The sequence below is a fragment of the Crotalus tigris genome, unplaced genomic scaffold (assembly GCF_016545835.1).
Source record: "Crotalus tigris isolate CLP2741 ecotype Arizona unplaced genomic scaffold, ASM1654583v1 scf7180000017723.350638, whole genome shotgun sequence".
In the NCBI taxonomy this organism is placed as follows: Eukaryota; Metazoa; Chordata; class Lepidosauria; order Squamata; family Viperidae; genus Crotalus; species Crotalus tigris.
In genome coordinates, this window is record NW_024096592.1 from 327,304 (window position 1) to 350,638 (window position 23,335).

The 23,335-nt window shown below is 40.1% G+C and overlaps 2 protein-coding genes across 6 annotated transcripts in view; one reads left to right on the forward strand and one right to left on the reverse strand.

Moving 5' to 3' along the window:
* Nucleotides 1-13,267, forward strand: part of LOC120306179 (KH-type splicing regulatory protein) — a 31,674-nt gene extending 18,407 nt beyond the window's left edge. For all 3 annotated transcript variants that reach the window (XM_039338892.1, XM_039338891.1, XM_039338893.1), the window contains 10 exons: nucleotides 2,789-2,891; nucleotides 3,580-3,680; nucleotides 6,691-6,832; nucleotides 6,914-7,074; nucleotides 7,155-7,270; nucleotides 8,250-8,338; nucleotides 8,452-8,652; nucleotides 9,338-9,415; nucleotides 9,623-9,780; nucleotides 12,526-13,267. In XM_039338892.1, coding sequence (XP_039194826.1) covers nucleotides 2,789-2,891; nucleotides 3,580-3,680; nucleotides 6,691-6,832; nucleotides 6,914-7,074; nucleotides 7,155-7,270; nucleotides 8,250-8,338; nucleotides 8,452-8,652; nucleotides 9,338-9,415; nucleotides 9,623-9,780; nucleotides 12,526-12,534 — 1,158 coding nt within the window. In that variant the 3' untranslated portion in view covers nucleotides 12,535-13,267. The remainder of the gene's footprint in view (nucleotides 1-2,788; nucleotides 2,892-3,579; nucleotides 3,681-6,690; nucleotides 6,833-6,913; nucleotides 7,075-7,154; nucleotides 7,271-8,249; nucleotides 8,339-8,451; nucleotides 8,653-9,337; nucleotides 9,416-9,622; nucleotides 9,781-12,525) is intronic.
* On the reverse strand, nucleotides 13,144-23,329 carry LOC120306181 (adenylate kinase isoenzyme 1-like). Of its 3 annotated transcripts, none has more exons than XM_039338895.1 (6): nucleotides 22,654-23,329; nucleotides 20,566-21,539; nucleotides 19,159-19,358; nucleotides 16,982-17,095; nucleotides 16,396-16,590; nucleotides 13,144-15,084 (listed from the first exon to the last, which is right to left on the reverse strand). In XM_039338895.1, exons 2-6 carry the CDS (start codon nucleotides 20,624-20,626, stop codon nucleotides 14,995-14,997), a joined length of 660 nt encoding a protein of 219 aa, XP_039194829.1. In that variant the 5' UTR covers nucleotides 20,627-21,539; nucleotides 22,654-23,329; the 3' UTR covers nucleotides 13,144-14,994. The 3 variants fall into 3 exon arrangements, with proteins under 3 accessions (XP_039194829.1, XP_039194830.1, XP_039194828.1); XM_039338896.1 differs by lacking the exon at nucleotides 22,654-23,329 and having other exon boundaries at nucleotides 20,566-20,676; nucleotides 21,432-22,535; XM_039338894.1 differs by lacking the exon at nucleotides 22,654-23,329 and having other exon boundaries at nucleotides 20,566-22,535.
* Between the last annotated feature and the right edge of the window lie 6 nt (nucleotides 23,330-23,335).

Genomic DNA, 23,335 nt, shown 5'->3' on the forward strand with positions numbered 1-23,335 from the left:
ATGTTCACTTTTGGCAATGGTTCTGGTATTTTTAAAGTCAGAAACAAACCCCTCCTCCCTCACAGCCACACATGAAACAAACAGTGCATAACATCTCAGATAGGATCCTCACCAAAGCCGAAACCAATGTCCTTTCCAAAGGATTCAACTTTGCAGTCACTCCCAAACACATCCCCACTGAAACCATTATATGTGGAGTTGAAACCAGCCTGACCAAAATCAACCCCGACGATGCTAACAGAATCAGACTCGAAATCACCAACATCCTCTGTACCAGCAAGCCACCCAAAAGCAACTTACCCAAAGAGGAACAGACAGCACTACGTAACCTGAAAGAAGACACCAGCATAATAATCCTACCAGCAGACAAGGGCAACGCCACGGTGGTTATGAACACATCTGACTACCAAACCAAATTAACCAACCTACTCCAAGACTCCACATACAAACCCCTAAATACAGATCCCACCACCTACCTGGAAAAAACCACCAGATCCAAAATAAAAGCCTCCCCCATTAGCGAAGAGATCCAGCAAAGAATCATTCCCAGAGAGAAATCATCCAGATGCCCCAAACTCTATGGTCTCCCCAAGATACACAAGGAAGGAACCCCACTCAGACCTATAGTCAGCTCCATAGGCTCACCTCTACAAAACCTAGCCAAATTTCTCGCCAAACAACTACAGCCCTATGCAGAATCCATCACCTCACACGTAAAAAACTCATTCCACTTTATAGAGATCATAAAGAAACAAAACTTACAGCCCAGCGACCTACTCGTGAGCTTTGATGTCATATCCCTCTTCACCCAAGTGCCTATCAAAGAAGCCTTGACAGCTATCCAAAACAAATATAACCCCCCCAAACACATCTTAGATCTGACCAACCACTGCCTATCCAACACATACTTCATCTATAATGGACAAAAATACAAACAAACAGAAGGAGCACCCATGGGATCACCCCTCTCACCTGTCATTGCAAACCTCTACATGGAACACTTTGAAACCCAAGCTCTAGAAAAATCGGATCACAAACCCAAACTCTGGCTCAGATACGTAGACGACACCTTCATAATCTGGCCACATGGGAAAGAAAAACTGGACAACTTCCTCACACACCTCAACAGCCTACACCCCAAAATACAGTTCACCATGGAAACAGAAGCTAACAACCAACTTCCCTTCCTGGATGTCTTAGTCTACAAGAAATCCAATGGCTCCCTAGGACACACCATCTACCAGAAGAAAACACACACAAACCGCTATCTGCACGCTCTCTCACACCACCACCCAGCACAGATCAACTCTGTAGCCAAGACACTCATCTCCAGAACAAAACGCTTAGCTGACGAACAACACCTAAAAACCGAACTACACACTCTCACCAATGTACTAACATCCAATGGATTCCAAAGAAATAAGATTACAAACCTAATCCAAAAAGAAACCCCCACTAAAATCCAAGACAAAGAACAAGAAAACGGCAAAGCCCTCCTCCCATACATAAAAGGCACCACAGACAGAATCAGTAAGATCCTCCATAAACACAACATCAAAACAGCATTCTGCACAAACAGAAAAATATCCACCATCCTTAGAAACCCCAAAGATAAAATTGAATTAGAAAATCAAGGAGTATACGAAATCCCATGCACCACTTGTCCCACCACATACATCGGACAAACCAACAGAAGAATAAGTGCACGCATTGAAGAACATAAGAACTCAGTCAAAAAAGAGGAACCAACATCTTCCCTGGTCCAACACCTTAAAGCCACAGGACATGAAATTGACTTTAAAAATACCAGAACCATTGCCAAAAGTGAACATTTTAATAACAGAATAATCAGAGAAGCCATCGAGATAGAAAAACGCCCACACAGCATGAACAAGCGAGATGATACCTCCCGCCTACCAGCCATTTGGAAACCCGCCCTTATTGACAAACGACTCCCTAACACAAAAAATGATACCAGACCCACACTCACAAAAACCACACAGGATGTCACCACCACACATCCACGCAAAAAGCAAACCCAAAGCCACACCGATGATGAGGCACGACCACAAACCAGAAGCCAGACCAGAGCTGCATCATTAGCCACTTTAAAGCCCTCCAATCCATACATGAAGCAAACTGACACCCTCCATGAAAATGAGGCACGACCACAAACGCGAAGCCAAAAAATAGCAAGGCAGCCCAAAATCTTAAACCCCTCTGCAACTCAGACTAACCTGAGCACAACCAAACAGAACACTCCCCCAGCCAATCAGAGCACAGCCAACCCCCCAGCCAATCAGAGCACAGCCACGCCCCTAACCAATCAGAACACACCTCCACCCAATCAGAACACAGCCAAGCTCCCACCCAATCAGTTCATACCCCCACTGGCAGTTAAAAGGAAGAAACAGCTAAGACCACACATTGCTGCTCGAAGCACGAAGCTGAAAACACCAGCCTGAAGATGACGAATGGGACTTCGTCGAAACGTCGCCAAGACACTTCCAATTTTACGTGGGAGAAAACCCGAACAACCAAAGACCTACATATATATATATATATATATATATATATATATATATATATATATATATATATATATATATATATATATATATATATACACACACACACACATACACATACACATACACATATATAGTACACTATATATAGTACATCTCTTAATTTTTAAATTGAATTTTATTGTTATAAATTGCCACAAATCTGAGAAGATTTAGCAACATATAGACCTAGTAAATAAGGTGTTTGTTCATTTTCTCAGGTCCCCGTCCCCCGGCATTCTGTTGGTGTGGTCATTGGGCGGAGTGGAGAGATGATTAAGAAAATACAGAATGATGCTGGGGTTCGAATCCAGTTCAAGCAAGGTGAGAAACCCAAATCTCTCCGTTACCTTCAGAGCCTGTATTTCAAATTGCAGGGTTAAATGTCAGGCTTATGCTTGTGTGCCTTTTCTGTCCACATTCCTTCAGTACAAATTCTTATTTGGTTATCATTATTGTTGCTAATTCAAATTTGTTTTTGTTCCTGTTTGTGTAAAATTATTTTCCCCAATGCTCTTTTCTGAAAATTGAGTGGGGGAGATGCAGTTTTCTCAGCTGTGATTTAAGGCAAAAATCTCTTAAGAGACATTTTAGATAGCTGAAAATCTATAAAACATTTTATTATTTGTTCAAACTGGGTACAATCCAGGTTTTTCAGGAAGTTGTGACTGAAACTTTGCAAGTTCCCATGTAAAAACTTGGGTCTATCAAGTTGTAGTTTCACTGCCTTGGATTGGGTCTTCTGAATTTTGGACAGAAGTTTTTCCTTGCCTGGAATTGCATACATCCCATCTCTACTTTTCTTCTATTGATTGCGTCTGTGAACTATACATGTTCTCCATGAAATCAGAGGGCCTTTTAGCTGCTGAGGAGGAAATCATTAATTAGACCGATGGCTGTTGAATGTGAATGTTGTTTGGTGTCTACACACACACACACACCAGTTCACAGATAAGGGTCCTAATTTTTAAACTCCAGTTGAATGTACAACTTGTTTTGGTTGTCATTTCAGATGATGGGACAGGTCCTGAAAAAATTGCCCATATCATGGGCCCACCTGACAGATGTGAACATGCTGCCAGGATTATCAATGACCTTCTCCAGAGTCTTCGGGTATGACATTCCTTGGGAGTTTACCTCATCCATCAGAGTGCTGGAATTGCCATTTAGTTGCGCTGATCTTGGAAACAAGAATTGCAAAGAATTAATTAAGCGACTGTATTATAGCTTTTGTAGATTTTGTAGATAAATTGTTACATTTATATATATATAAAACATATATATTGTTTAAAATATATAAGTTATATACAGGTAGTCCTCGACCTAACAGCCTTTTGTTTAGTGTCCATTCAAATTTATAATGGCAATGAAAAAAAAGTGATTTAAGACTATTTTCCACACTTAACAACCATTGCAGCATCTTCATTTTTTTTTATTGAAAAAGTTTTATTAACAATTAACAAAAAATTTTAACCCCCAAACCCACCCACCCCCCTACCCCCCCCCCACCTCCCAGAGCCGAATACAGGGTTATTACAAACATATTAAACAAAATCTAATTAACTTTAACAAATTATACAGTAACCAAATTCATACTTAACCCTTAACTCCCTTTAAACTTTAACATCATAATATTATAAACAAATCCATTTTAAAAAAATTATTATAAAGTACCATAATAACAGTAAATAAATTAAATAATTGCCATTATAAAATGCTATTAATAATAATTATTTAAAATTTAATCGTAAAATAAATGGAACTTTTTAGTTCCATACTTAATCTGAATATAATCTATCCATCTTCTCCATACAATAATATATTTTTCTTGTGTATGATCCTTTAAATAAGCAGAAATTTTTGCCATTTCTGCTAAATTAGAAACCTTGTGTCCATTCTTCTATAGTAGGCAACGAATCTTTCTTCCAATATTGACCTACCGATAACCTTGCTGCTGTTACTAAATTCAACATTAAAATAGTTTCTTTAACATCAAAATCCATAAAAATCCCTAGTAAAAATAGTTGAGGAGTAAACTTTATCTTCCTTTTAAAAATCTTTTGAATGTTCCACCAAATCATAATCCAAAAAGCTTTAATATTTTTACAAGTCCACCAAACATGAAAATAAGTTGCATCAGAACTACCGCATCTCCAACATTTAGGCTGTAAATAGGATACATACAAGACAACTTTTTAGGATCCAAAACATTTTGTAAAAATTTTCCCTTAAATTTTGAGCCTGTGTAAATTTAACATTTCTAATCCAAATTATCTCCCATAAATCCAATGGGATCGGTTCCTGGATATTCTGAGCCCATTTAACCATACAATCTTTAACCAAATCCATTTCTGAGTCCAATTCTATTAACGCATTATAAATTCTTTTTATGTGGGCCTGATTCTGATCTTTAATCTGAATTACCAAATTTTCATCTCCTAATGTTATTCCAACTTTCTTATCTAAAGTCCACCTATCCACTATTTGTAAATACTGAAACCATGACTGTAAAATATTTTCTTGCCTTAATACATCTAAAGATTTTAGTTGCCAGTCAGTACCTGACCAAATAAGTAATTCTTTATACGATTTTTTTTCAAAATTCATCCCCTTAGAAATCCCCTCAATTGCATGTCCAGGAATCCCCCAAATAGGTATTTTGTAATTTAACCTGTAATAATACTTCTTCCAGACTCAAAGTAAGGCATTTCTTAAAATAGCAGCATCTTCATTATGTGATCAAAATTCAGACACTTGACAACTGGGTCATATTTATGATGGTTGCAGTGGCCGGGGGACATATCACCTTTTGCAACCTTTTGACAAGCAAAGTTAAAGGGAAAGCCAGATTCACTTTACAACCTTATTACCAACTTACCAACTGTAATGATTCACTTAGCAACTGTGACAAGAAAGATCATAAAGTGGAGCAAAACTCAATTAACACCTGTCTCACTTACCGACAGAAATTTTGGACTTAATTAAGTCCAAAGGACTACTTGTATATAACTTGTATTGGGGGGGATTTGGTTTTAAGTTTTGTATGCCACCTACAAGTCACCTCAATGAAATTCATGACTTTATAAGTTTAAGTAAAAAACAATTTTAAGACATTTTCACTCACATTTGACTAAAGAGATACTAAAACATCTTAAGAAGCATAATCAAAATTCAATAGTACATTTGATAACCTCTGGAATTTAATTTGAACTTGGTTATTAGCAGTTTTTTCCATTATATTTTAATTCTGTCACATATAACCGAGAAAGGTATATCTCATCAGATTTTCAAACATAATTACTTCAAGGGTTTTCATTTTTCTGTGGTATGGAATTTCTATCCCATTGCATTTTCATTTGATTCAGCATACCAGGTAGCTTTTGTTGTCTCACAAACTAACAGTGCACCATAGAATAATAATTCTTTAGTGGAAATTAATATTTGGCGTTTTGGATCAGTTTCGGGATCTTGCTGTCAGTGAGGCTTACTTGAAAAGTGGGTGGAGTTGTGTTGGTACAAATATAAATAGAATTACATTCTTTCAAATGGAAGCCCAAATGGACTTAGTGTTATCATTACTGAAATTGTATCAGAAGATGAAATTTATTATTGCCGAGATAATGCAAAGTATTCTGATTCAAAACCACTGTTTTGAGCTCAAAACAAAGTATTGATCCATAGATTTGGTGGTGATTTTGAGAGAAAGCATGTTGGTTTTGCTCTGCTTTTAGAATAAGACAGGTGTTTGGTCATTTTGAGTGTTGTGATTATTGTGTTGCCAATTGTAATTGTTTTGTTTTCTAAAAAGTTTTCAGATTAAGTAGTACAGCAGTAGAGACCAGGGGAGAGAGCAGGGACTTACTCCAAATTCCTATATTTTCAAATGTCTGAAATACTCAAAATGTTTCCAGTTTTTGCAGAATACACTGCAGGAGAAATATCAAGCTACCTTTCAAGGCAGTTTGAGCACTCTGGTGATTCTCATTCAGGAAAACACCTTTAGTGTAATTCTTAAATGCAACATTGACAACATAGTGAGAGCTCTCCCTTCTGGAAATGCAGGTGCAATGTTTTATTCTGTTTTCCCCATGTCATTCAAGTTGATTGGATTCTTGTCTTGTAGAGTGGCCCTCCAGGCCCTCCAGGTTCGGGAATGCCTCCCGGAGGCAGAGGTAGGGGCAGAGGACAGGGCAACTGGGGGCCTCCAGGAGGAGAGATGACCTTTTCTATACCTACGCACAAATGTGGTCTGGTCATTGGCAGAGGTGAGCATCTCCTGTTTTCTTTAGTCGTCCCAAGCAGGTGTGCGTCAAGCATCTTGTTGCTACCTTTTCTTTGTTTTTTAGGTGGGGAAAATGTAAAGGCCATAAACCAGCAGACAGGAGCCTTTGTAGAAATATCTCGGCAGCTACCACCCAACGGAGACCCCAATTTCAAATTATTCATTATTCGTGGCTCACCTCAACAGATTGATCATGCCAAACAACTGATTGAGGAGAAGATTGAGGTAACTACCACCTTTAGTTACACAAGAAATCTGATTTGATATGGTAGTTCTGACTAACAGATTACATGTTTCTTTCTTAGGGTCCCCTCTGCCCAGTTGGGCCAGGGCCTGGACCTGGTGGCCCTCCTGGACCAGCACCCATGGGTCCCTTCAACCCTGGGCCGTTCAATCAAGGACCACCCAGTGCACCCCCTCAGTAAGTACAACTTCCTTCTGTTTGGGGAGTCTTTTGGCTGCAGTCAAGATGCTGACATCAGAACCTAGAAAAGCCTCTGTGGTGAACTGAAACAGGAAACCCCTTTTGACAAAACCTTCATGAAAAGCCCTTTCCCTGTTTGAAGGATTTTTCAAGGATTATGTGAATGGAGAAAAAAAGAATTGCATCCAAAGAGTTATGTAATAATGCTGTTAAGGGAAAGAAGCATGGTTTATACTGTGCATCCCAATTTTGATGTTTGGTATCTGTACCAAAGTTTTCACAAAGTGATTTGGCTTTTGGCTAATTGTGCCAGCAAACCATTCTGGCCATGGCCTACTCTAGAGAGAAATAGAAAGAACCATTGATGCGGAAACATAAAAACAAGCTGCCACTTCATATGGCTTTGTTGTCATGGTCTATTGTTAGTACCTTGATTGTAGCTATTGTAGCTAAACGTTCTCAAACAGTAATTTCCCAGTTTCCTTCTAGAAACTTAATTATCTTTAATGTTTATGTATTGCTAGATTTCTATCTTAATTTTATTTTGTATAATTCAAGGTACCACGTACAGTGCTTCTGCCTATTTTCCTTACAAAGGGAAGGGAATTGGGCTGAGGGAGAAGGGTTGACCCAGAGTCCCCCAGTCAGCTTTCATGCCCAAGGGAGGACTAGAATTCTCATTCTCTACCTAGCAACTTCACCACTATGCCAGACTGGCTCTCTCTTGGCCACTGGCAATTTGTTTTAATCAGTGATAGGCAAATTGGATGAATGATGATCCAGCACCCTATTCAGCAAGGGAAGTTGGCTTGAAATCCTGTACTATATAGGGCAGGAAGGAGAGCTCTCCAGTTTCTGCAAGCAGTAGTACTGTTTCTCTAGAGTAACTTCTTGGGCCATTTGCTACTTAGAAATCTCTATTGTACATCCTTATATTTGATCAATTATGCCAATTTCTCCCCCTCCCCCCTTTCAGCCCTGGGGGACCACCACCACCTCAATATCCACCTCAAGGCTGGGGAAATACATACCCACAGTGGCAACCTCCAGCTCCTCATGATCCAAGTAAGGTTTTGTTAAAATTTGTTGCTATTTTTTTTTAATGAACTCTACTGTTAGTCATCATCAGAGTGGATTACAAACTACAGTTATGTATTCAGACTGTCATCTGATTCCAGATAAAGCAGCAGCAGCAGCAGCAGACCCCAATGCTGCCTGGGCAGCATATTACTCGCACTACTACCAGCAGCCTCCTGGCCCAGTTCCAGGAGCACCACCAGCCCCCACTGCACCACCGGTGCAAGGAGAGCCCCCCCAGCCGCCCCCCAGCGGACAGTCAGACTACACGAAAGCATGGGAAGAGTACTATAAAAAACTAGGTAACTCTACAGGTGCTTCTCTTTTACTGGAAAAGAGCATTAATGGAATGATTGCTAGGCTTATAGGTAATGACTTGATTTAGAACACTTCAGGTCTTTTCTCTACCTAGTAACCTTTTCATTTTCTTTATCAATATTCTGGATATTGGGTACTTTGGGTTTAAGCTGATGAAACAAGCAAAGTTTTGATAAAGTACACATTAGAAAACAAAGCAAAATAATTTGGTCTTAATAATTTGGGTATCTTGATCATAATTGATTTTATTCCCAAATATTCGTTTTTTATTTATTCCATATTTGTTGGAATATCTTTCATGATAATTCTGTCTTGCCTGCTGATTCCTCAACATTTTTGTCTTTGGCTGGGCAGTAGATGACGGTATGTGAAAACTCCTATTTATGAGTTCATAAATTATGAGCATAACTCCCATAGTTCCAAAAGTATGATAAAATATAGCTCTCTTGGATTATTTAAAAAAATGCTGATCACAAAACAAAACCATTCAAGGCTTCAGCCTTTACTGTTTGGTTCTTGCACCTATAATTTTTGGCTGACTGCTAGGAACTAATGCCATCAGTAACTGAGACCCCCCTCCTTTTAAAGTTCTGGAGGGAATTGGCCTCTTGGGTGGTCAAAATGCTTTTCGGGTGCAACCAAGTCCTGTTATCCTTTGTTGTCCTACAGGCCAGCAGCCCCAGCAGCCTGGAGCTCCTCCCCAGCAGGACTACACAAAAGCCTGGGAGGAGTATTATAAGAAGCAAGGTGAGCTAACATACCACAGGCTTTCTAAGGCAAATTGGATTGGCTTTGGAATGCCAAACATTTTTTGTTGCTCTGTGCATTCTTATATAGGAGTAAATTGCACTGAATCAAAGTGGTGTGTGTGCGTGTGCGTGTGCGCGCATGCGTGAGTGTCCGAATAGTCATGGACGGGATAGACTAGAGACGCTCTTTTCTTTTTGGAAGCAGCTCAAGTAGCGACTGGGGCAGGGCCAGCAGCACCACCAGGACCTCAACCAGACTATAGTGCAGCGTGGGCAGAATACTACAGACAACAAGCTGCCTATTATGGACAGACACCTGGTGCTGGCGGACCAGTGCCACCCCCCACACAGCAGGGACAGCAGGTGAGTGAAGAAGGGGCTTGATTTAGCAGCTGATTCCTGTGATGTAATCTCTTCCATCTGGGTGTTTGTTATGCATATACTTTTAAGTTTAGCTTTGTATTTTGGCACTCTTGCTTCATCTGTGATACAGGGCACCCAGTTTTCTATTAGCACCTGCAAGATAGTAGGATGTAATACTCTTGCCATCAAGAATATTACAATGCATCAGGAAAAGAGTGACCCTATGCATCGTTTCTGACATTTGCTCATGGATGATATTAATGAGAAGGAGCCTGTTTGGTCTAGTGGCTAAGGCTCCAGGTTAGAAACCAGTAGATTGTGATTTCTAATCACATTTTAGGCATGAAAGCCAGCTGGGTGACTTTGGGTCAGTCATTCAGCCTAACACACTTCGTAGGTTTATTCTGACAGGGAAAATAGGAGGAGGGAGGAGTATTATATATATTCACCACCTTGAGTCACTTATAGAATAATAAAAGTGAGATAAAAATCAAATAAATACAATGTTGGTTAAATCAGAACCATAAGTTGTCTCTCTCCCCACCCCACCCCAGTGTAGTCTGTACAAATTGCACATCAAACTGGTATATCCTTGCTGGCTATTGATACAAAGGTTCCAAGAAGCCTGGCCTTCCTCTTGTTCAAAATATCAGTGTTTTACAAATGTATTTTTTGCAACCATGAAAACCTGATGGTTATTTTCATAATAGAAAACAGGAGCTTTCAGGTATGCTAATTTTTTTCTCCAGTACTAAATTCTGTGACTATGCTTCTGGTGCATCAGACCATTGCTAGGCTAGTGGCAATAGCATATTCTGTAAGGAAAGTCACTGACAGATGAGCAAAAAAGTCAAGTTGAAGGTCCTTTCTTCAAGCAACGGTTCTGCGATGACCTAGAAACAAGTAAAACTATTACTAAAAGCCAACATGGGTTTGTCAAACAGATCATCCCAGATAAATCTAATTGCATTCTTTGACTGAATTAGTGGATCACGGAAATACTGTGGTCGTAGTTTACTTAGAATTCAGGAAGGCATTTGAAAAAGGTGGACCTTCTTGGTAAAATAGAAAAGTGTGGGATAGGCAACATCATCACCAGATGGCTTTGTAACTGGTTGACCAGCCACACTCAACATGTAGTCCTCAATGGAACTAGACTGATATGCAGGGAAACCTGCAGTGGGGTACCCCAAGATTCTACCCTAGGCCCAGTACCTTTCAACAGCTTCATAAATGATTTAGAGTTAGACAAAAAACTTGAAGGGTAACTCATCAAATTTGCAAACACCAAGCCAGGAGGAATACTGAAGAATCTTGACAGACTTGAACTTTGTTCAAGTTAGTTCAAACTAACTTTATGGGTCCTATCCAACAAAATGCAATTCCATGATGAAAGTCTTACACTTAGGCAAAAAAAATAAAATAAAAAAAATCACAGGTATAAAATAGGTGGTCTCTGGCTTCACAGCAGTAACAATAAGAGGGATCTAGATGTGGTAGTGGACAACCACTTAAGTATGAGTCCAGCAATGTGCTGCAACTGGCTGCCAAAAAAGCCAATTCATCAACAGAGGGATAGTATTAAGATCAAGTGAAGTGATAACACTGCTTTGTACTGCTCTGATGAGACCACACTTGGATACTGCATGCAGTTCTAGCCACCATGGTACAAAAAAGATATTGAGACTCTAGAAAGAGTGCAGAAAAGTGCAACAAAGGTCAGTCTGGAAGCTAAGCTGTATGAGGAATAGTTGAAGGAATTAGGTATACCTAGTCTACAAAGAGAAGGACTAAGGCTGACATGATAGCCATCTCCCAGTACTGGAAGGACTGTCACAGAGGAGTCTGACCTATTCTCCAAAGCACCAGAGGGCAGAACAAGAAATAACAGATGAAGGATCCAATCTAGAATTAAAGAGCAATTTCCTGACAGTGAGAAAAATTAATCAGTGGAATGGCTTGCCATCAGAAGTTATGGGTTCTCCATTACTGGAGGTTTTCAAGAAGAGATTGGACAACGATTTGTCTGGAATGGTATAGGGTCTCCTACTCAAACGGGGTTGGAACATGAAGACCTTCAAGGTCCCTTCCCATTGTTATTTCGTGTTCTATGAAAGTCATTGGAAGATGAGCAAAACTGTAAAGTGGAAAGCCTTTTCTTATTCATTTTCTGCACGGCATTTCTTCAGGATGAGAGATGCTGTTGCCTCAATGACTGGCCAGGGAAAAAAAGGTTCTATGAAATACAAGAGAACTGAAGCATTCCACAGACTCCCTAATAAACAATGGAATTGGTGATGAACAGGAAGTTCTATCGGACACTGGGCTCATTTTGTTCCCATGCTGTTGAACTGATTGCTAAATGGAATGGTGGTGACATTTGGAACGAGACCAAATGATGAGCCAGAAAAAAGACAGAATTGCATGAATATTAAGCATATATTGCCTGTTTTATTGTCTACTGTTTGTGTTTATAGTACTCTATCGCATTACTGTATTGTGTTATGTTGTATTACCGTATTTTCTGGCGTATAAGGCGACCCAGCGTATAAGACATCCCCCGACTTCGGCGCCGATTTCAACGCTTTAGAAAGTCGTCTTATACGCCGGAAAATACGGTACAATAATGTTCAAGGGTGCTCCGAGCTTTAGCAAATGAGGTTCCCTACCTGAAACGGTGGGGTAAATACCTTGTCTTATTTCCTTTCTCGGTGACAGACTCCTTTGTGTTTTCTCCTTCCACAGGCTCAGTGAGCTGAATGTGACCCACCCCATCTCCGAGAACCTTTTGTTTTGGAGAGAGCTAGTGGCTGCTACTGCCACTGCAGGAAGTGGCAGGGTGGGAAGGGAACTGGCCTGTTGCTCTGATTGCTGGGTTTCTTCTGGGAATCTTGGCCATGCCGCCTTCATATCTCTCTTAAAATAAATCCAGATCTCCAAACCTAATGTTGAGCCAGCAGCCGTAGAAGATAGCCGACTAAAACCGTCTCCACCAGATCCCATCCTGCCTGACACGCACCTCAGTTTTTTCAGGGTAACACTTCTTTTTCTTTTCTGTTTTGTTTTAAAAATAAACTTTACAAGGAAAAGTCACTCTGCTTTTTAGTTAGAGTTGGAACATTCCTCGGACAAAGGTGTTGGTGTTTCAGACAACCCCATCCCTGCCCTTCCATTTTCTCCACTGCTGGGACTGATCGTGTTTTTGTCTGTTCAAGAGGAAATTGGAACAAACAATTATATGCTCAAATTTTTACTTTTTACCGCTCGTTTTTAACTTCACAAATAAATGATAACAAAACATCCCCCTGTGTCTGCTGGGTGGTGTCTTTCTCTCTCTGTCTATAGGGTTTTTTGAAGCTGATGTTTGTTCACGATATAGCTGTTGTAAAAGCCTGATAATGGTCATGAATTAAGAGCTTCCTGTGTTTTTATAGTTTGAGCAGGCATTTGTGCATTTTTGTTGAATAAAATGCTTTTTTGTTTTAAAGTCTCTGATGCAAATTGTGTATGTTTCCAAAAACAGGACCCAGAAGGTTTGAATGTTGCCAGGGCAGTGGGAACAGATATTTGATGTGAGCAGCGGCAGGCTTATTTCTTCATGAGGTTCCATAGACTGAACTGTGATTTGACTTGTGATAATCTTGAAATTCAACGTATGTAGAGTTTTGAAACAGCTTCGTTCTTAGGTATCAGCATATAGGAGTGGTATATCATAAAAGTGAATTTTCCAGCTTCTTGCACCAATGGCTGGAACCCCCTAGCAGATTATTCATCATTAAATCTATTTGGATAATTTGGTCTAAAATGCTTTGCAGGATCTGAGAAGATATTTGGAAATATACATGAGGGTACTCTTTCCACTAAAGAATAATTTTCTTCAGCATTTGGTCTCCCTTTGCTGCCTCCCATCTCCACCCGTTGTTACAGGCTGGGATAAATTACTTTGAGTCTGAGCTGGTATTACAGAGAGATTTTAAAAACAGACCAAGGACTATATATACAACTAAGGACTGAGGCCTACAAGATACTTTTTATTTTGAGTTGAAAGGGAAGGAAGTATGAAGGATGATGCAAGGCATTCACAAATCTATTGACATGGGCAATACAGATGGTCCCCAATTTACAACCACAATTGGGTCCAGAATTTCAGTCAGTAAGAGGTACAGTCATTAAGTGAATGTGACCAGACTTGATTTTACAATTACTTTTACTGCTATCTTTAAGCAAATCTGATTTCCCCAGTTGAGGTTGTTTGTTGGAAACCTATCAGAAAATGTCTGGGAAAGTCACATATTGCAATCACATGACTGTAGGATGTTGCAGCAGGTAAATGTGAGCCAGTTGCTAATTGCCTGACTTGCGATCAGTTGACTTTCGGGGTGGTGTGGCAGTCGTAACTTTTAGGGACAGGACATAAATCACTTCTGAGACCCATAATTTTGATCCATTGTTAACTGAATAGTTATTAATCAAGGACTATCTGTAGTCATAACTTAATGGAAGTGATGGGTAAATATGCAGTTGTTTTTAAAATGTCACCATACCTCCTGCTGATACTCATTTGTGATTTAGATCTATGAAAAGTATATATTAGAGTTCAAAAGTGTTGTGTTGGAAAAGTGCCCAATTATAATTATATCCATGTTCCTGATATGTACCATCACCAGCTGAAAATCCTTATGGCTTAGTAATTCCCAGAATGTCTTACCTTAGAATTTTGCTACCTCAGACATGATTTGGAGATATGATACTCTTTGAAAGTACAAACTTAATTCCAGAGATAAATTAAACAAGTGGGAATGTATCCTTGACTGAGGAATTTCAGAAAGAGCATCTCAATTAATAGAATGACCTAAGACTACTCTGTAGATCACAGCTTGCTTATATGCTGCAACAGTAATTCCCCTTTATTCTATGATTGCTTACTGTGAAAGTGATCTTTCATTCTTGTTTTGGCCAGCAGTTAACTTTGCTCACAGAAAACCATTTGCAAACATGGCTTTTCTTGGAGATTGCAGGATATAATTTAATCTAGATTTCTGAATACATTGTCATAGACAGGACCATTCTCGGTGCTTCAGATTATTAGATTATTGGGTGAGGTTGATGCAGTTCTGAATCAAGATCTTTTTTAAAAAGGGGGGGAGGGGTCTGAGGAAGGCATGCTAATAGACCAGAGCTTAAAATCTTTTATTTTTCTGTAGAACTAAATAGCTATACCACAGAGGTAGCTGCTTTTATCACATCATCAACAACACTGCAGCACTTGGTAAAGACTATTTCTGGGGGTTCCTCCCCAAGGATCTGCAAATACAAAAAACAGTGATGGACTCTTAGATGCCTCTTTTAGAATAATCTAGCCTCTTTAAGCTCTTTGAATAACACCCAAGTTTAGAAATAGGATTGCCTTAACTCATAGGGTTACAGTTATGGGGATGTCTAAACAAGCCTAAATAAAGTAAAATTTTCTTCTTGAATAAACTACTGCTATCTATTCAGATGCTGCTGGGAAGTATGGAAATAATCCATTAAACAGCTTCTCACCATTATGGGATACTGATATATATGTTCCTCTGAACACTGAGATCATCCAGAGATGTTATAGCCAAATTAAAACAACACCTAAATGGTCTTTTTTTTTCATCTTATGACAGTTAATTTACTATGCAAAATGTGATTTCAGTGAAGAAATGTTTTATGCACTTTATTTATTGTGAAGCTATTTTCTGTCAATGCTGTTGGGTGACTTTGAGAGGAATAAAAACATAAAATGAAAATTGTAAAAGCTAGTTAACCTGCAATATCAATTCATTTTTCCATATTTCATTTTATGCTAAAATATCCTTTTAGGGTATAGTATGATAATTTTTGCTTAAGAAATAATGAAATTAATTGATATTGGGATATATTCATGTGGAATGCTATGCTCTCAAGACAGCAATATGAGACTGGATAGATTATTTTAGCTATTCCAAGGGAAAAAATAAATACTCTTTTCATACTTTTAAGAATTCTATATAGAGCTTTTCTTTTACTGGCTCAAACGCAACATGTTAAACAAATAGAATGTGATTTGAACATTTAGGATTCTTATGAAATGCCTGCTGGTGAATAGAGGGAGCCAAAATACAAGATAAATATCTACGATACCACAAGTTTTAATACACAGTATTAAAAAGAGTAAATTAGGTAATGCTTCTAATACAATATCCCCACCAAGTTTCCCCTAAGTAATGTTCTCTCTCATTTCTGTTGTGTATGTGTGTGGGAAGGAGTATTTTGTGAGCTTTACTCCAACCAAATACAAATTTGTGTGACTTAATGTGAGTGTAAGAGTAACTTGCAAATCTATGTGATAGCAACGTTAAAACATTTTCCTAATATAATTTCTACTTTTTGTATTTTAATTATGTCACATACTTCCCCCCTTTTACCGCTATCATTATATATCATTTATATTTATCATCGGCTTAATGGGAAAGAGAGAGCATCTTTGCTGAAAAGTGTTGCTTTAGTCCCAAACAGAATCAAACTGAGCATAGTCCGCCTATCCCAAGCAGCTAGGCTTTCTTTGCCCAGCATCGGGGGGGGAAGGGCAAAGGATAAGAGACCTACATTCCGGAGTATGCTTTTCTGCAGGTAGTAAGTGAGGACAGGGTCACACAGTGTATAGTGAGTCTCAAGCCGTTGCCGGATAATTCTCTCATGGTCATTCATTCTTTGGCCCAGCTGGCTTCTGATCATCAGCCGCTGGATCATAGTCTCTGTAGAACAGTCGAATACTATAACAATGTTGGGCAAACGTCCCACCTGCAATGGGAATGGCACAGGTTGGTTGGTTCACCCTTAGCTTTTTCATTAATATCTAACATATATTTGTTTTGGTCTAAATTAGCCATTTTAAGTTCTTTCCTAGAGTTAAAACAGAACAGTCCTAGGTTGAGCCAACCAATATATTACCAGTATTTACTTCCATATTCTCATCCAGTGACTCCTGTTGCAATTCACGACATCCTACGGAGAGTACCCATCTCATGAGGCCAGGTATAGGCAAGATAGTGTCAGTTTCTCAATCTACAAACATGACCGACAGTGAGGAATGATGCAGACTGAAGTCTAAACACTGGAAAGGCTACAGGTTGCCTGCATCTGCTGTAAACTAAGCCATCTTTTCATGCATGCACGCACAGACTGTACTTACAACTTCCTCAAACAGCCTGGCTTGATTGATTTCTCGGGGAAAGCCTTCAATAAAGAATCCTTTGAAATTTTCAGCTTTTAACATCCTGTCAGTCAGCAGTTCTAAGACGTAGCCCTAGAGAAAAAAGTGCAATGAATCTCAAAAGACTCAAAGATTTTGCAAATCGTACTGCTCTGTCTTCCTTTCAGGATAGGTATGGCTGTTTAATCCATTATCTTGATATCCAAAATTTTATGGTAACAAGTCAGGGAAAAAAAGTTCAGCCCTTTTATTCAAAATGGTAAACAGAGTTCACCTTTCTTGAACTTTGAGAATCAGCAAAGGGAAGATTAAAAATAAATTCCGAGAAAGGTCTGTCGTTGTCTCTAAAGCAGTGGTTCTCAACCTTTCTAATGCCGTGACCCCATAATACAGTTCCCCATGTTGTGGTGAGCCCCAACCACTTATACATCACCGGGTGCCAGGGGCGTGGCCAAAGAAAAGGGGAAAAAATGGCGGACAGCCTTGTTTCGCGACCCCCGTGAAATGGTCATTCGACCCCAAATTGGGTCCTGACCCACAGGTTGAGAACCACTGCTCTAAAGGCTATTGCCTGAAAAATGCAATGTTCATATCAATTTCCTTCCAGTATAGTCCTAGGAAACCAGAAGCAAAGTGGTTATAATCACAGAACCACATCCTTATCATCTTGCAGGGTGCCTACATACATGACCCCCCTCCCCAAAAAAACCATAGAACTGGCTTATAAATCTCTAGTTAGCCTTTTTGCAAAATTATAACAATTTAAGGAAAAAACTGAAAGTTTGATTGAAATTTATTTTCAGCAATAGTCCCATTGTAAGCAGCTAAATCTTTCCAAGAAATCCATAAGCTATCCATAAGCTATTTCCAGTATTGTTCCACAATGGCTTTATACCCAACCATGTATTTCTGATTCTAGAAGTTCCACTTGCCTATTGTCTTTCTGAACAGCTGCAGGGGATGGAACTGTCTACGTCTTAAAATCTGTTTTGATTTTTGAGTGAAGTCAATGAGATCTTAAATACATATGATTGTGTCATATCTTGCATCTTACAGTTCGGTGATTATTACAGCAAGAACTGGCAATGCTGGGCTCATGTCTCTTTGTAGCATTTCTCCAAAGTTTGCACCTCTTAAATCTAATAAAAAGTTACCCAATCACAGCACAATGCTCTGCCATTCTTCAAACCAAACTGCACATAGGTCATCAGTGTGGCTTTCCACAGTTAAAAAGAAGCCTTTAAAAACCTTCTGCCATTATAACCTATTTGCCCGTTTGTGACAGCATTGTCTCAGTCGCAGTCATGGTCCTTATATAAGACTGGAATGTTAAATGCTTCCATTTAATAACAAAACTGAGGGAGACCCACCTGGTATCTTAACTAAGAAAAGATAGCAGGTGGCTGCAAAGAAATTTATTGATAACTATTGCTGAACAGATCTCAAAAAAATAAAGAAAATAAAAAGATAATCAGCCATCCTTCACTAACCAAAATTCTGCCACAAAATATGCAGACTTCTGAATTTTAGAGGTTATATCTAACTCAAAATCTGACATGTTGGATGGTAAATGGTCTAAATAATCTGAGTTAACATCCAAATAGAAGTAAACTCTCAATGGCAATAATAGAACTGAAGAAGTTTAGATGAGAAGCGAAATGTCTTCAAGGAAAAACAAAATCCAGTTCCCCTTTTTGGGGGGGGGGTGGGGAAAGCACCTTTGGGATAACTATGACCTGATTGACTGAGAAACTCCATAAAATCTCAATGGCATATTAATTGACAGTGAAATTAACATACACGGATAAATTCACTGAAGACGTCAAACACATTTCCATCTTCAGGATGAGAGTGAAAGGGATGAACTGAATATTAGCTCAGATAATATTGCTTATGTAATTATAATCATGCTGTCAGTTATTACAGAAATCCTTTTCTTCCTTGAAAGTACTGAGCTTTAAAATGCAACATACACAGTGGACTGAATCCACGCTATATTAGTCTCATTAAAATCAGTAGCCCTTAATTTAATAATGAGTCGTTTGTATTCATTTCAGTAGGAAGAAAGCACAGCCTACATCTAGTCCAGGTTTTTTTAAATGTTCTTAATAAAAATGGATTCTGCCCAGAATAGATATACTGTAGTAGGGCCTTACCGAGGGCACCAGAGCCCCTTTCATCAGGATCTCCCTAATGGCTTTGCCCTTACTAGTACTCCTGCTGGCTTCTTCCCGCAGCAGTTCTCCAATAGCCACATGGGAGAAGTCGTATTTGCTAGCTAGCCGGATACTCTGCACATCTTTACCAGAGCCAGGACCTCCTATCATAAAGATGATGATAGAGTCTTTCAACTTTTCTGCAGCAAAAGAAAAGACAGTCATGGAAGGATGCACTACTCAGGCAGTTTCTACCAAACAACAATTGCACTTTGCAAAGTGGGACCCCTAACAGCTTATCCAGAAAGAAAGGAGGTCTTACAGATTTTGAATACAATTAAGATACTGCTAGTCAGAATGAACAATCCAGCAGAATGTCTTTTTGCGCATAAAGCTACCTTAGAGTAAGGTAATCTGTCAGTCACTCTCATCCAGTAATTTATATTCCCACAATAGCAGTTCTTCAAGGTGCTGATACTGGTTGTGCAAGGCATGTGTTCTACTGTTGATGGTCCTGAGCAAGATATATCAGTTTTCCTTTACCTGAATGCTAAGTGAAATCTTACTAACCTCTGACAAGTATGTTCACCCTACCGGTCTTATATTAGGACTTAAATTTCAACTCCAAATCTCAAGAGTGGAATATCTAGTCTAATGTTAGGGCTCTGTTGCTTCTTCCTCTATTCTGCATTTCAGAAGCTTTCTGACACAATGAAGAATTCTGAAGAGTCTGAATATATGCACTCTGGTGTCATTTCAAGAAGTTGACCATAAAGTTGATCTAAAAGCTTCAAGGGAGGGGAGAATTCCTGCTGTTTACAGGCTTTTATATTTTCTTCTTTGTTCACCTGTCATTAAGCAGATGGAACAGGACTATTCCAAAACAGCCTTTGTGATAATGGCTGGGAATGATCCCAGTCCTTCTCTAACAAATCTGGATTGAATCCAGTCAGAGAAATTCGGATCCAGCCCTCTCCCTAAATATACTGTCACACTCCACCATGCCATTTTATTTTAAATCAGAAATGACACATGGGCAGCTACTATAGTTTGTAAACTAGAGCATGTAAATGTGAAGTTTGCCAAAGAACCCCTGCTGGAGAGGCAGCAGCATCAAGTGGCAGGCAGAAGAGCCAAATGGGAAACAGACCAACATCCCTTATGTAGTGCATGATTCCCTGGAAAATTTTCTTTATCAAGCCCTACTGAATGAACTAGAATTTGCATATTTGTTCTGCTGAAGCTTATAGAAACTCCTTGTGTATTGGGTATTGGGAAGGTTTCAAGCTAATAACCCTCCTCATCCTAGAGCTAGGAAACAGAATCAAAAGAAGCTTGATGACCAGAAGCTTGCTGAAATACTACTCTAAATATTACAGCATATGTAGAAGGGAAGAAACTGAGTACCTTTTAGTTCATGCTTCAAGGGTTTGGTGGATTTTGGAATACTGCCCTGGCAAATCCCCATTCTGAAGACTCATCCCAAGATCTCCAGGCACTGGTCCAGCAGACTGCAAACTGATGTACAAAACTAATTTGGCCATTTCAGCTTAGCTGACATTCTGATGTCACAGACATCTGATGTCAAGACTCACCAAACCTGGATCAAGCAAAACTGGGAGGGGCAGGTCGCTTTCATGGTTGGTAATCTGTTGCAACTAGTCTAAACTGTTCACAAAGAAGTGCTTCTCTCTACTCAGCTCAACTCTCTCAACAAATAAATGATGTCGTTCAATTTCTATTTGCAGGTCTTTGTTATTTTGTGGTTTTCTCCAGTTCCTGCACTACATGCTGTCCACAGGTAGTACCACACCACTATACAGTACAGGTTTTTTTTTTGTTTTTTTTTTTTGCCTTGAACAGTTAAATCCGAGATGTTGTGTGTGCTTATCTGTTTGAAATCACAGAGCACTTTAGCTTCATTTTCTATTACCGTCTATTTTCTGGTCCCACCAGTACTTATATATGAACTATTTTGTATATGTCTGTAACAGATTAGGAGATATATCTAGAAGCCTGGATGGTGTAATAGTTAAAATGTAAGCCCCGAGTTCAATTCTCTACTGGCATTGAATAGATCAGATTCAGTGGAGTCTAAACATGTCTATTCACCCCCTATGCTCCTTTGAAAGGGAGCTGTTCTTCATGAATTCCTATTGCAAAGCATGAAATTACAACGCCATTTTAAATACATTAAATTACTCTTTCCCATCTCCCCACCCTGCTTGCCAAACGAAGCTACCGCACGCTAACTCAGAGTTCATAAGACCCACCCCGCAACTTCCGCTGAAAAGAACAGGCGTTTCCGCTCATACTCCGGCAATAGGTGGAAACCAAAGAGATTTTCCTTTCAAACCGGAAAACTGCAACTTCAGGTTAAGCTGCAAGCCCCCAGGGAACAAGAGCAGAGTGGAAGCAGAAATAAATCAGAAGGAGTGTTTACGTAGAATGGGCAAAACTGCAGGTTCTCGTTCTCTAAAGCGAACCGTAAATGAACTGTGTGGCTGATCTGAAAACCTTTGTATAAAATCTCAATTACACTGTTAGCCAAAACACGTTACAAGAAAAGACCACGTTAAAAGAAATAGTGTTAGAAGCAAGGATTGAATGCCACCCCGTGGTATTTATTTAAGAGGCCCTTCCTCTTACACTAGGCTAGAAAAGGAGACCGTGAGTTATGCCTTGGGCATAAAGCCAAGCTGGGCAACCTTGGGACAGTCACTCTCAGCTCTAGGAAGAGGGCAAGATCAAACCACTGCAAACTGCGAAGACTGAGAATCAACATTGACTTGAAGCTCCTTAAACCTAGGTTGCATTCCTGGGGAGGCTGTTTAATATCAATCTGACATGAAAGTTTTCTTTGAAAGCTGTGAAGACTCACACGGCATTTCTTTGACTTTAACCCTTATGTTTACATTCTCCCTTTAACCCTTATGTTTACATTCTCCCACCAAACACCATCTTGCAACAAGCTCATCTTGGTAACTATAGTGATTTAAGAATGCCAAGGTTCCTTTGGCGCAGTATCTCTGACTTCTGCCCGAGAAGTATAGGGATTCCCAATCAACGTCCCTTCCAAAGAGAAGGCTCTGCCATTTCCCACTTTTTCTTTAATCGGATCTGATCTTTCCGGAGCCGCCAGTTCTTAGGAGCCGCTTTGCAAGCCAAACTTTCTTCCCAACCGGGCCAGAGCCATTTTCTCGCACTGTTCTGGCCAAGTATCCAGAAAGCTGGATATGACTGGAGGGGTCCAGAAAATCCAAAGGGATACATTTTCTGCACTTCTGGCTCAACTTGCCGAACATATAACAACAATGCAGTCTAGTCCTTTCGTAAACCAGGCTGGGCAGCGCAGCGCCGTCTCCAGCTTCCGGTCCAGGTACTACCTGCAATAGCTCGGGCTTCACCTGGAGAAACCTGAGCCTTGTAGCCTCGCCCCTTGTGTTTCCGCGTCCTCGCCTTTCTCACCGCCCTTAAAGGGACTGACGCGCCTACCCAGCACGTTTCTTTCGCAAAGGACGGGAAAGAGACGCTTTTTCTAATCCTTGCGTTCTCCCTGCCCGCCATAGGTCTGTTTGCTCCCTGGCGTGTCAGACCTCGGTAGACCCTCCCTTGGCTAGCTTCGCTGACAGTCGCTTTAACAGTGGGTCTCCGCAGACCATTATCAAAACGAAAATAACTCAGCGAGCCTTTTGAGCTTCTCACAGGCAGGCTAGTATCGTAACCACGATGCGATGCCGGAAGTTTATTAACAACCACAACGTCTACTTCCTTTTCAGCGGCCGCCAGGGTTTGCGCATGCGAGTTTGAGGATCTGGCTGACACTGTTTAGGTGAGAACGAGGGAGCCGCGGAGAAGAGAAGGGAAGGTTGCTGCTGGGAAAAAGAACCCGGCCAAAACTGTCCTCGGCTGCCATCACCTTGCCGATCGAGCGAGACATTCTGAATCCTGGATGTCTTTTCCCCTCTGGGATGGATCCCATCATCCTTCCAGTGCCCGCTTTCTGTCTCTAGCCGCTCCGGCATCGAGCCGGCTTAGCTGGGGCTTAGGCGTCCCGGCTCGGAGGTCTCCACAACTTCTCTTGCTCACCTTCCTGTAATTGCCAGCTAGGTTTTGGCATCATAGTTCCCAGCTCCTCTCAGGAGGAAAGATCTTAGCCAGAAAGGAGAGGAAGGGG